The sequence below is a fragment of the Manis javanica genome, chromosome 5, assembly GCF_040802235.1.
Source record: "Manis javanica isolate MJ-LG chromosome 5, MJ_LKY, whole genome shotgun sequence".
NCBI lineage: Eukaryota > Metazoa > Chordata > Mammalia > Pholidota > Manidae > Manis > Manis javanica.
In genome coordinates this window covers 63,776,025-63,789,161 of record NC_133160.1, presented here as the reverse complement: position 1 = coordinate 63,789,161, position 13,137 = coordinate 63,776,025, and the positions used below count along the sequence as shown (strand labels likewise).

At 33.1% G+C, this 13,137-nt stretch overlaps 1 protein-coding gene across 11 annotated transcripts in view; it reads right to left on the bottom strand.

Annotated features, from left to right (window-relative positions):
• SCLT1 (sodium channel and clathrin linker 1) overlaps positions 1 to 13,137 on the bottom strand; it is a 213,252-nt gene that overhangs the window by 102,658 nt on the left and 97,457 nt on the right. For 10 of the 11 annotated variants that reach the window (XR_012131572.1, XR_012131571.1, XR_005055813.2 and 7 more), the window contains 2 exons: positions 9,574 to 9,664; positions 6,397 to 6,488 (listed from right to left, as the gene is read on the bottom strand). The exons of the other annotated variant lie outside the window; for it this stretch is intronic. Coding sequence is in view for 6 of the 10 variants with exons in the window: in XM_073237048.1 (XP_073093149.1) it covers positions 6,397 to 6,488; positions 9,574 to 9,664 (183 nt within the window). In the remaining 4 variants the exon portion in view is untranslated. The remainder of the gene's footprint in view (positions 1 to 6,396; positions 6,489 to 9,573; positions 9,665 to 13,137) is intronic. 11 annotated transcript variants of the gene reach the window in all.

Below are 13,137 nucleotides of genomic sequence, written 5' to 3'. Positions count from 1 at the left end.
CTGGGAGAGCTAGAAAAACAATTTTGAAGCTTTGTAGCAAGGAACATGCCCAAAACTATACCACAGAATTAGCTGGTCTCCCATGAAGAGCTATATCCTGGGGAACTCCACCATCATAGAAGGAGATGAGATGTTGATGGCCAAAAATAATGACCATAACAGTATTTTCATGAAATCACCTTGCATTTCCCGGCTTTTGCATCACATATTTAGCTATCCTATTAATTTGCTGTATTTGGGTTTACTAATGTTGTATCTTTTTCAAAATGGTGCCATTTTTCATTACATAAGATCCCTTTTTATTGTTTACTGCTTTTCACATTAAGCCCTACCTTGTGTGATATGTTCACTCTTGCTGTTTATAGTTGCTAACATTCTCCACTAAAACCTTTATTTTAAATTTAAAACAAATACTCTTTTATTTCTTGAGATCTTTATTCTAGTTCACTTATTCTTTGTTTCAGATGTTTTCTAAAGTAACACATTACTGGACCTTGCTTTTTAACCAGAATCTGCAAGTCTCTGACTTTTAATAGAATTCTGTGTGCTTATACTTAATGCAATGATTTATATACATAATATTATTCATTCCATCTTAGTCTGGTTAAAGCATCTGCAAGTCACTACCTTTCCCAGAGAGGCACAGGACACCTGGCACATTACCATCAGTTTACCCTTTTGCTTCACCATGGTCTCTCGGGGGGCCAGGGGTTATGCCAACTTCATCTCACATGGGTCACAACAGGGAAAGCTTTGTTTAGGACTCTCTTGATTCCAATCCTCACTTAAGGCTCTCTGACACTCACTTCCAGGCTTCACTCCTATCCCTGTCAGAAAAAGCCTTGTACCTAAAGGTTTCACATGCACTCAACAGTCTAGCAGCCCCAGCAACCATTTGGTTCTGCAAGTCAGACTGGTGTGAGAAGTGGAGTTATAGTAAAGCAGATCCAGATTATCACTTCATAATTTATAGGTTTCCATAATTTTATAACAAATAAAAGATGTATCACTACCATTCTTATTCTCATAAAGGCACTTCTACATGCTCTACAACCAAATCTTAAAACAATCTTTTCTATCAGCTTACTAAAGATTGGCCAAGTTTCCTCTTCTCACTCACCTATGAGGGAGATTATCAGATTATACCATATAATTTATGATGTAGGTTATACCATTACATTTATTTTATAAAGCGGAAACTGAAGTACAGATAGGGTAAGAAACCTGCCCAAGGTTATTCATCTAGTTAGTGGTGAAGCCAGAGTTTCAGCTTTGTAAGTCTGGGTCCTAATAAATATGTTATACTACTAAAAAGGAACTTCCACTTAAATGTTACAGATTCAACACACAGATCCATGTATGTAAAACTTTACAGAAAAGGGCTGTCACTTCAAATGAAGTTGGTAGTGAGAAGACATACTAAAACCCAGGGTACTGCCTGCAAGTTTGCATACTGAACATTGTTACCTACCAAACTCTCTTTAGTTTCTGGAATACACTTGGGCTTGTTTACTTCCACTACCAAGCTCATAGCAGAAGACTAATGGATCCTGCCATGGAGAAACTGATCCAAGAAAGAGTACCTTCAGTTTCTGATATCTGGAGACTGCCCAAGGAAAAAGCCAGCTCACTGCCTAAACATAATGCAGTAAGTCTGCCAGACCATAAGCTCAGCTATGCATACCTAGCTTCCTATCTGTTTTTCAGTGTCTTACTCTTTTGAAATATGATTGACATATAATATTAGTTTTAGGTGTACAACATGAGTCAATATTTGTATATATTGTGAAATGATTACAGTAAGTCTAGTTAATATCTATCACCACACATAACTACACATTTCTTGTGATAAGAACTTTTAAGATCTATTCTCTCAACAACTTTCAGATGTAAAATAATAGTATCATTAACTATAGTCACCATGGTGTACATTATATCCCCATGACTTTATTTCTTTTATAATTGGAAGTTGGTACCTTTGGACACCTTCGCCCACTTCACCAAAACCCCATCTCCTGCCTATGACAACCACCAATCTATTCTCTGTATCTATCAGTTCAGTTTTTTAAAACTTGTAACTTCTCAAATCTGCATATAGGACACACTAATTTTCTCAGTATTGTTCCAACTTTTAGTACATGTGCTGCTGAAATGAGCACTTTAGTGTCTTAAATAGCAGTAGATAGAAACAAACATTTGGTAGAAGACAGGCAAACAGAGAAAAAGGAATGTAGAGACAGCAGAGACAATGCAGATAGCAGAAAGAAACGTAAAAAATATATATTTAGTATACTTAACTAAGAGAAGACATAACACCTATTAAATAAGAGTAATAGTACTTATTAAATAAGAGTAAGCTACCATAGAAAGAGAAACATTCAGAGAATAAGAAATGGCTATTTGAAATAAAACACAATAGGTAAACAAAATACTGAACAGATGGAAAGAAGAAAATTTAAGGAAACCTCCAAGAAAGGAGAAAATAAATGAATTAGTAGAAAAGAGGAGAGAAAAGATAGGAAAATTAGGGGACCAATCCATCAAGTCCAATATTTAACAAATATTAAGTTCAAGAAAAAAGAAAAACAGAAAAAATGAAAAAAGTTATCAAACAAAAAATCCATGAAAAATTCCTAATCAAAGAATGTGAATTTCTAGATTGAACCATCCTTAGTAAAATGAATTAAAAAGGATTCTTACTAAATGTGCACAGTGTGCAATTTATGACATTGATTGTGGTGGTGGGGGTTGGGTGATCCTGAGATATTTCAAATCCTTTATTTTTATTTTAAATCTTGAAAGTCTCCAGAGCGGGGGGGCAGGGGGGGAGGGCGGGGGGGGGGGCGAATAATACCAAATGCAAAGCGTTAGCATTTTGAATGACATAGGAATCTTTTTCTTACAGCTGGAAGCTAGACAATATGAGGAAAATATCAACATTCTATGGAGAAATTATTTAAAACCTTAGATTTCCAATATAAGATTCATTACTGGGACAAACTATAAAAAACACCTGTGAAGACAGTATAAAGATATTTCTAAGAAAGTAACTAACATCTTTAAAAAAAGTACCTCCCATTTGTCTTTAGGAAGCTGATGGACAATGGTATCCATTAAAATGAGGAGGTCAACAAGGAAAAACATTGGCTCCAACACAGGAGTGCAAGAAGGAAATTCCAGGATCACAGTGAACTGAAGCTTTAGGATGACAGCTTGAAACAATCCTAGTGAACAGTCTACTTTGAGGCAGAGAATACAGGGCTCCAGTGGATTTCTTTAAAAAAAAAAGATGCAATTACAATGGTCTGATGTGGTTGACCAGACTGAGAGTCTGTCAAGAGCTTTGACAGAGTAGCTGTGAATTAGTTTAAGGTATATAGAAAAACTTGCTATGTGAAGAAAAGAGATAATTATTAACAAGAATCTATTTTTCATTATAAACCTTGTGGTATGTGGTACTTCATGACATTTAAAGTATGCATATATAATCTCCTTTGATAAAAATCAATAAAAAGCCAATTTATATTTATTTAACATACATTATAACTGCCTTATTGGACTGATACAATAACTAATATAGTTTTATTTGTTCAATAACAATTATTTTAAAAACTCAGATTAATTTACAAACATTTTCTAATAAATCAAAGACCTGTTAATTATAGGAAAGACTTGAGACTTTTATTCTTCGTAACATGGAAGATTATTCTATTCTTTGTAGCATTTTATTATAGCCCTTCTTCCAACCTTGTTCTATTTCATAAAACCATTGAAACTGCAAAAAAATTTTTTCCTTTGAGAATTACTATGATTTATTAGTCTTATAAGTAGATCAGCTCTCTTCCAAACACCTATTGACTTTGTTAAATGCTAAATCTTATAAAAGATAAAAGTTCAAAATGAAAACAAATTTGAATTTTCTAGGGAGAAGTTATTTTCAGTCTAAAAGAAGGGACTGATTTAAGAAAGTAAAATAATGAACTTGTTGCTGGGTCTCTCACAGTATTTTCGTCTCATTTAATCCTAAAGAAACTGCAGCTAAGTGAGAGTGGTTCATTTCTCCAAGTAAAAAGACAGAATGTACTAGAATCAGAAACAAGGCAATTCTGTCTACCTCTAAATCTCAAAATCTTTCTATTCCAACAATTGTATATTCCTATCCCCAGTTACTGTTAACTTTAAAATACCATCAAATTAATTTTCATAAAATATTAATTTCATCATGTAGTCCTGGCTAAAGAATATGTAATACATCATATAGAATCCAAATTTAACTTTATCATACTTTCATGGCCCTCCACACTTTATCCAACCATATTCACTAATTTCCAATGCAAAGTCTTCTAATTTCATTTACAATCAGGACCACATTTCAACATCTTTAATTTAAAAATTTATATATTCTCTAATGTTTAGCAGTAGGGATAGTAAACAAAAGTGGAACAATGTTTAGAATGAAAATCACTTTTCAACAGTCACCTAAATGGAAGAGTTCTTTGTTTATCTGCATGTTATTTTAAAAGAAATGCCAAATTAAAAGTTATGAAGAGATTAAATGTAAAGTAATTCTACTCATTTAACTCCTGCCTTATTCAGCAGAACATACACAAACCAGCAAAGTGTTTACCAGAGAGAACTACCATTCCTTAGAGATCATTCCCAGGATGATCCATGAATCATCTGAAAATGAGAGGCGGGGGGGGATAAACTTTCTTTGGAAAATGGAAGAAAATGATGTATGCTTCTTAGATGTTTCTGGATCTAATAATTTGGGTCACAAACAATAACTTAAAAAGTAAATCATAATAATTTTAATAACTCAAATATGATTTATTAACATCAAAAATCTTTGATTTTTAGAGAACAAGGATGACCATTTTTTCAAAAACATAATTTTTCAATCTGGCAGTTTCATTAAATATGATACATTCACCCTAAAACATATTGGCTGAACATTGCTTAGAGACACATCAAGTATACTAAAAATTCTACATTCTCATATTCTCAAACTTATATATAAACTTTATAACCATTTCTAAATATCATAATAGTAATAATATTAATGTAAATAGCTCTAAAAGAGAGCAAATATAAAAATTTCATTTTCAGAGGTAGCTAACTGAATTTTGGACTTTAAAAAATATTAGATTTTCTTAAATATGCAGTGATCTCTTCTTAGAGAGCTGTTCAGTTAAGTTATATTATAGCTTTATACTATAAGTTAAACAAAATAAAACAACAATAACAACAATCTCAAAATCCCTAAAAAGACAATTTGAAGCACTGTTGCATGAATAAACAACTTGATTCCCATGATTTAATATAATGAAAATCAAAATGAACTAAAATTCACTCATTCACATTTTATGGTTTTGAGTGTTTAGTAATATTTATTTTCATAGCACAGAATGCTACTAAAACAACAGAAAGGAAAAATCTATAGCCACAGACTTTTTTCTAAGGTTAACACAAAGTTCAGGAAAGCAATAAAACAACTGCTGAAAAGTCTAGAAAAATGAAAAACAAAACACCCAAAACCCTAGTAATCAAAAACTACAACTCCTTTCAGCAGAATCTCAAGTTAGCAGTTAAAATCGATTAATTCTCAAACTGCTGTGAGAAGGAAATTACAGGAAACAGAAGATACTAAATTTTTTTCTGAACAAACAATAAATTAGCCATGGATCTGTGACTGGAACTGAAATCTCAATTCTTGATGTGCTCATATCAGTGCACTATTTCTAAGTATAACAGATTCCAATCATACAGAGTGTATTTTTCAGCTATAAACTATAATGTGAATTTAAGGGCAGTGGTCTTTAATAGATCTTAAATCTTTAATAGGTAATAAATGATAATTTTTAAGTTTATTAGTGGAACACCAAACAAGGACAAGGAAACAACAAAAAAATTCTACAGTGACTGATTATATTAAGATAGCAATTAAAGACAAAGCTATAGAATATATTTTAAAAATCTGGATCTTCAAAGATAAATGAAAATCATTGTTCCAGAAGACTCCAAAGTTTCTCAAGTATTTTTTCTTTTCTATACCTATTTAGAAGCAAGTGATTTTTGTATGTCATTTTTACCCAACTTAATTTTATTTTTCTGTTTTAGGATAGAAAGAACATTCTGAATTTCAGATTGACTAAAACTTGACTGACTACTGTGGGGAGGAGGTAAAGACAGAAATGATCTTTGAATATATGTTCAAAATATATTTTGAATATGACTTTTTAAAATAATGTGAAGAGAATCAGATTTCATAAACTTATGATTAGTTTGTTAGCAGTGAAAAAATATATATTCTAGAATATATCATAAACTGAAAATCTGATCTGGAATATATTTTGTTAAGTATATGGACAAAGCTGGGTATATTTAACAATTTACCTTGTTTCTAATTGTTTTATACTAGATTGTAACTGCTGTAAGCGCTTATCTGATGCTTCCTCTCTTCTTTGGACAGACACCATATCCTCCTCCTAGAAAATAAAGAAACTGTAAGCTTAATTTGAGTATATGAAAATTCAGTACATCATTATACAGCATAAAGAAAATAGTTCACTATACAGAGTCTACTGCTAGAATTTAATATGTAAGTTTAAAGAAGCAATACCACTTTGGAAACAAGTCAAGCATATACTAAAATGGGGGAAGAAAACCTCACTATCAATTAAAAAACCAATAATCAAAACAGTCATTTTATTTAGACTTTTGCCAATATTTCAAACTATGTCAATAGTGCAAATCTAACAAAACAAGGCAGGGATTCGTACGCAGTCTGCCCTTAGAATAGGTGCTCTTAACTAGGTTATACTGTATCTCATTATGCTCATAGGATGTTTCCTCTTTGAAATAAATTAAGAGGCTTTATTTTTATCTTAAAAAAATCCTGTTTATCCTTTCGTAGCTTATGTTATATTAAACATTTTTTTACAATACCATTTTTATTCTTTTCTTGGCTTTTATTAGCTGTATTTTGAGTTATTTTTCAGTAATTTCTCTACAGTCTATATATAATATACATCATTAACTTATGCCCATTCATTTAGAGTTAATATTTAGTTAATTCAGAGAAAATACTGGAACCTTGCAACAGTGTATTTATTTCCATGTACCATCCTAGTATTCATTGCCATTGTTGTCATGTATACATCTGCATACTTCATAAATCAATTAAACACAGTGTTGTTGTGCTTTAAAATAAACAAGTCTATTATGACATTATTTAGAGCAATGCAAAATATGTATATTATTTCATATTTACAACTTCTGTTGCTCTGAATTTCTTCCTATATCAGAGTTGTCACCTGTTGTCATTTCTTTTCAGCCTAAATAATTTCCTTTAGCATTTTTGAAGGACAGCTCTCCTAGTGACAAATTCTCTCAGTTTTATTTATCTGAGAATACCTTTATTTTGCCTTCATTTTTGAAGTACAGTCTCACTGGACACAGAATTCTTAACAAGCATTTTTTCCTTCAGCACTTCAGATATATTATTCTAATGTTTTCTGCTTCCACAGCTTCAATGAGAAATCAGCCATTACTCGTATTGCTCTTGCCTGTTTATGCCATTTTTCTGTTGCTGCTTTTAGTTTTCTCTTTGTAAGTGGCTGTCTGTGTTGTCATATGTGTCTAAAAGTGATTTTGTGTTTGTCCTACTTGGGGTTCACTGAGATTCTTGGATCTGTAAATGTTTTCTGTCAAATTTTGAAAGTTTTCTGCCATTACTTTTTTTAAACATCTTTTCTGCCCCTCTGCCTTCTGTAATTCCAATTACCCTTATGTTGGCTTGCTTCATATTTTTCCACAGATCTTTAGGGTCCTATTCACTTTTCTTGTATGCTTTACACTCTGTTCTTTGGATAGGAAAATTTATATTGATCTGTCTTCAAGTTCACTGATTATTTCTTTTGCTTTTCCAACTTATTTTTGAGCCCATCTGATGAAATTTTTATGTTACTTTACTTTTTAACTCTAAAATTTCTATTAAAAAATTTCTAGTTCTCAATTAAAACTCCTTCACTGAAAACTCATTTTACTGTAATTTAAAAAATAGACTTTCTTTAATTCCCTGAACAATTATAATAGCTTGTTTGAAGCCTTTACCTACTAAATCCACAGCTAGGCTCACTGACTGTGAGTTTCTATAGACTGCCTCCCCTTCTCCTCTCTATCCCCATCAGTCTCACTTCCCTGTCTAGTCTAGGAAGTTTTGGTTGAAAATATATAAATAATGCATTGCCGTTACTCCGGATTCTGTTTTGTTCCTTTGAGGATGATTTGCTGTTGTTGTTCAAGTAGGCAATTATTTTGCCTAGATTCAAACTCTGAAATGTTTCCCCTACAGTACACAGCACTGTCATTCATGACCAGTTCTTCTTTCTTTCCACTGTTACATTTTTAGGTAGTCTTCCAGGGAACCCCTCTGTGCTTGTGTAATTTGTGGATCAAGCAAGATTTGGGCTGAGATAGGGCTCATACTCTTTGTGGTGTGGTTGTTCTTAGAGATTCACTTGTAATTTCTAGCTGCTCTTCGACAGCTCTGGGCTCTGTCCTCTGATACTTCAAACATTAAAGCAGCACACTCAAATGCCAAGTTCCACAGGCTCTATCTTTCAAGGGCAGATTTCTCTTAGGTTTCTGCCTACTTTTTCACTGGAATTCCTGGGGTCCCTCTCCCTCCACCCCCACATAGTTTGGCTGTCAGCCATGAATTTGGTCAGTTTATACTCATATTTTGGGTCTTATTTTTTTGTGTGGTTCTCATACTGCCAATATTTCTTCTTTAAATTGCTACTGCTTTTCTGGCCCTAAACTTTGATCCTGATCTCAAGTCCATATAAAGCTGTAGTTTTCTGAAGTTGAATCTGTGGGGACTGGGGAGAACTCTCAGGTCAGAAAACTAAAAACTCACAATTCTTACCTCTTTCAGTGCCTTTTTGTTTTTGGATACTTTCTAGTGTCTTGAAAAATCTACCCAATTTTTATAACTGCCATCGACAGGAAGTTTTGCATAAGCCTTTCACAAATCTATATTATTAGAAATCTATCAGAAACTTTTACAGACTAGGAAATTAGACGTAGAAAAGTTACACAGCCAAAAAAGTACCAGAGCTAGTATTTTTAAATAATTACACTAATCTAAATCTAAAGCCTGACCTTTCCTGTGATGCTTTTCTGACATTTCCTTACTATACATAAAGTCAATCTCTTATTCCAATAAATATTTTCATAAATTAAATAAAATATAGTATTAAATGCTTCTCTTCCATCTCCATATAGCCAATTAACCAAAACTTGATCTTACACTAATATGCATTTCAGCAATGACGTATTTAGGGATGACTTTGAAGTTTTATTGACTTAAAGTGAATGGACATAAAAAGTTACTTCCAATAGTGTAATTTAGCTTCCTAAATGCATACTTTATATGTAGAGGGCAATAAAATGATTAATTCATTTTCCAACAATCCTCTTGAATACCTAATCAAAAATAGATCAACAATAAAATACATAGAAAACTTAGCTCTAGGCATTCAGTTGTCTTAGAAATTGGAAAAATACCTTCTTTTGCATCTGTCCTTGAAGATCTTCAGTCACTTTAATTAACTCTTCCACTTTAGCTTTTGCAACTCTAAGATCTAACTTAGCTTGTCTAAAATAGAAAGTAAATTAATCAACACTATTTTCATTGATCATAAAGAATTTAAAAAGTTAGAAAAGATATTCAAATTTGGTAAAATCAATACTAACTCTTTTATACCTAAAAATTCATCTAGGGATATATAACTGTAATATTCCTATATTATTAATAAAATGCACATAGAAGAGAGTGAAGAGGAAAAAGTATACCTGACTAGGGGGTGGGCTGCAAAGTGGGAGTCATTAATACTTCATTTGGATAAATGATATTTTATACTCAAATAATTCAACATATTTCATGAAAAATAACTTTATCACCTTGATAAATTACCTAACAAGAATGCCAGTTTACTAAGTAGAATATGATTATATCTATTTCTGAATTAATAGAGTTACAGAAGAATGGCTGATTGACTTTTCTATGAAGCTGAACCAACCTTCAAAAGCCTGGTCATCCCTTAAACACCAGAAGTATGTATTATATGAAACCACTTAACATAATGAAATGAAAGCATTTGTCTCAATATATTTACTTTCTTCAGAAATTGTAGTTGAAAAGGACAAAGAAACAAAAGTTTCTGAATGTTCTAATAATATCAAATAAGTTCCAATATCTTCTTGACTACCCATAGAAAAGATTTTCTAAAACAGAAAAAATGATTTTTAATATCATATCAATTAAGCATTGAGTACAGAACACTTGGATTATGTAAAAAACATATATTTTTAGGAAGGACGCTCCTTTAGGAACTATGCTTATTTTTTATATTTTATGTATGTATTATAAATATAAATAGTATTAGTGCTGTTGAATTTAAAGAAATTATTTGATGCAAAATTCATAATACATATTAACTCATTTTACTTTTGACTCTTTAACAGTATTTATAATCATAATGCTTATTAGCATAATATAAATGGTAAATGCAAATCTAATAGTAGCTAAAATTATCAGGTACTTACTAGGTACCAGGAACTGTCCTCAATGCTTTGCAGACATCATTTCACTTAGTACAGTAACTATGAATTAAGTTACTACTACTGTATCAAACTGAAGTCAGGAGAGTGAGGTTGATAGAGGTTTACAACTTGCTCAAGGATTTACAAATAAGTAATGAAACTGGTATTTAAAGAGAGTCTTTTATGATATACTATCAAAAAATGGTCCCAATAATGTTTTATGATTAAGGATTTAAGAAAATGCTTTCCTTTAAATAATCTGATTTATAAATACCTGAATTCATCAGACATAATAGATTTTTTTCAACTTGCAAAATGATTCACCAAATGAACAAAAAAAAAAAAAAACAAGACCCCAAAAAACCACCTTACAAAAATGCACTCAAAATCTACTTTAAGCTTAGAGATAATTTCAGGAGTCCATTTATTATAGGAATCAATAAATGAAGTTACTAGCTATACAATTCTATATATTTTAAAAGGAAAAATGTTAAGACGTTTAAATAGTAATGATAAAACTGAATAAACTCTGAATAAGAGAATTACCCACACTGACTTGGTTTTTCTTCCTTCAGAAAGGGGATAATAATGCTTGTTCTATTTGTGTTATGGTGTTGCTGAACAAATCAAAATAGATGATAATATACATTAAAGTACACTGTAAAATATAAACAAATATAAGGTCATAGGATGATTAAGAAAAAAATTATCTGGTAGAGATACAGTAGGAATAAAGTGCAATTTAGAGAGCCCTAAATTCAGGAACTCAGTTTTCTCACTAAACTAGTAATGTAACCTAATGAATTTTGTTGACTATAAGACAGTCTCAGCAGTTTCATGTCCAACAGCAGAGAGGTGGATTAGATAATCTGCCAACACCAGAAATCTATAATAGATGGTTTTCTCACTTCTATCTCATTTGCCTAATGATTCTACTTCTAAATACACTAATGATTCAATTGTATATTCCATTTCCACTTCTATGGCCCAAGCTTTGGCCCCCATCATTACTTCTCAGGACTGTTCCAATAGATTCCAAATTGGTATCTTCATTGCTGGTATCCTCTTTAATTCACCCTCTGTAATGCATCCTTATTGCAAAAAAAATTATTTAGTGATAAAAATCTTTGCTTAATAGCCATTTATGCATTCTGCCATTTTTGGGCACACAATCAACACTCTTCTGCATGGCATATAAGGCTAGTCATTAAGTGGCCTCAAGGTCTCATGTCTTTCCAATTCCCCTCATATAATTTACACTCCAGCTATGAAAGACCACTAACTCAGTTTCCTAAGTATATCCCTGTCTATTTTTTCACATTTGACTGGGCTAGCTTTCCTCCTCTTTTTCTGCTAAAGATTCCTCAACAGTCTGTAAGACTCAGCTCAAAAGTTTCCTTTCCTAAACTCTTCACTAACTTCTAGGCAGACAACCCTATAATATCAGCTCTCATAATACATAATACATAATACTTTGTATATTATTAAACAGATACTCCCTCATAGATTATGAGTTTATAAAAAATATGGAATGTAAGATTAGTAAAGGCAAAGATCACATTTCATTAATTTTTAAACCCTCAGGAGATAACACAGTACCTGGCATACAGTTGACAAGTAAATATATTATAAATGAAATGAAAAAGAGCACAAAAGGAAAGGAGAGGGGCTCTCTTGTCCCCTCCTGGTGTGAGCTGGGAGCTCTGTCCTTTTATTTTATCTCTAAATAAAAGCCTGTACCTTGCTCTCCTACCTTGAGTGTTTGTGAAGCTCATTCTTCGGCTTCGTGAACAAGAACCCCGGCATCATCTTTGGGGGCTCATCCGGGATAACTTCGGAGGTGAGTATTGGCATCCAAGCCTGCCTTTTCTTCTGCTGTCCTTATAGAAGGAAGCCATCTGTGGCACACAATATCGGGCACTTGTCAGCCACTTAAATGGGACTAGCCCGGCTGCTGATCTCAAAGTCTCAAGCGACAGGTTCCCCTGCGTCTCTCTCAGTGGATCCTTTGTCTCCCTTGGGAGCCGGGAATGTCAGCTGAGTGGAGGCCAGGATTCCCTTTCAGAGGCATCTCCTCGGATACGAGGGACTGAGGAAAGCCGTGGGCATCTGCGAGAGTCTAGGCTGAGGCTACACATCAGCGGCTTCTCAAAGGTCCACGTGTCTGGAATCAGACCCCGATAGCCCAGCTGGGTATCCATGAGGAGTCTCTTTCTCTGTCTCTTGACTTCCAGCCTGCTTCTTCAGCCCACCCTGGCCTCTGAGGGAGGGGAGTTGCTAACTCTCTCCTAACTTCATCTATTTCATGGAACCCGATGCTCACCACTGCAAGGTAGGAGATCCAAGCTTTGCTCTTATTCCTAACTAAATGCTGTTCTTTTTATCTCATAAAAATGTGTCTGGGCACCTGTTAGCCACTTAAAAGACGATTAACGTTGGCTACCAGTCTTAAGTCTCGGGTGAAACGTTTCCCGGTGTCTGCCGCTCCTTGATCCCCTGCCTCCAGATGTATGGGAATATCGGGGA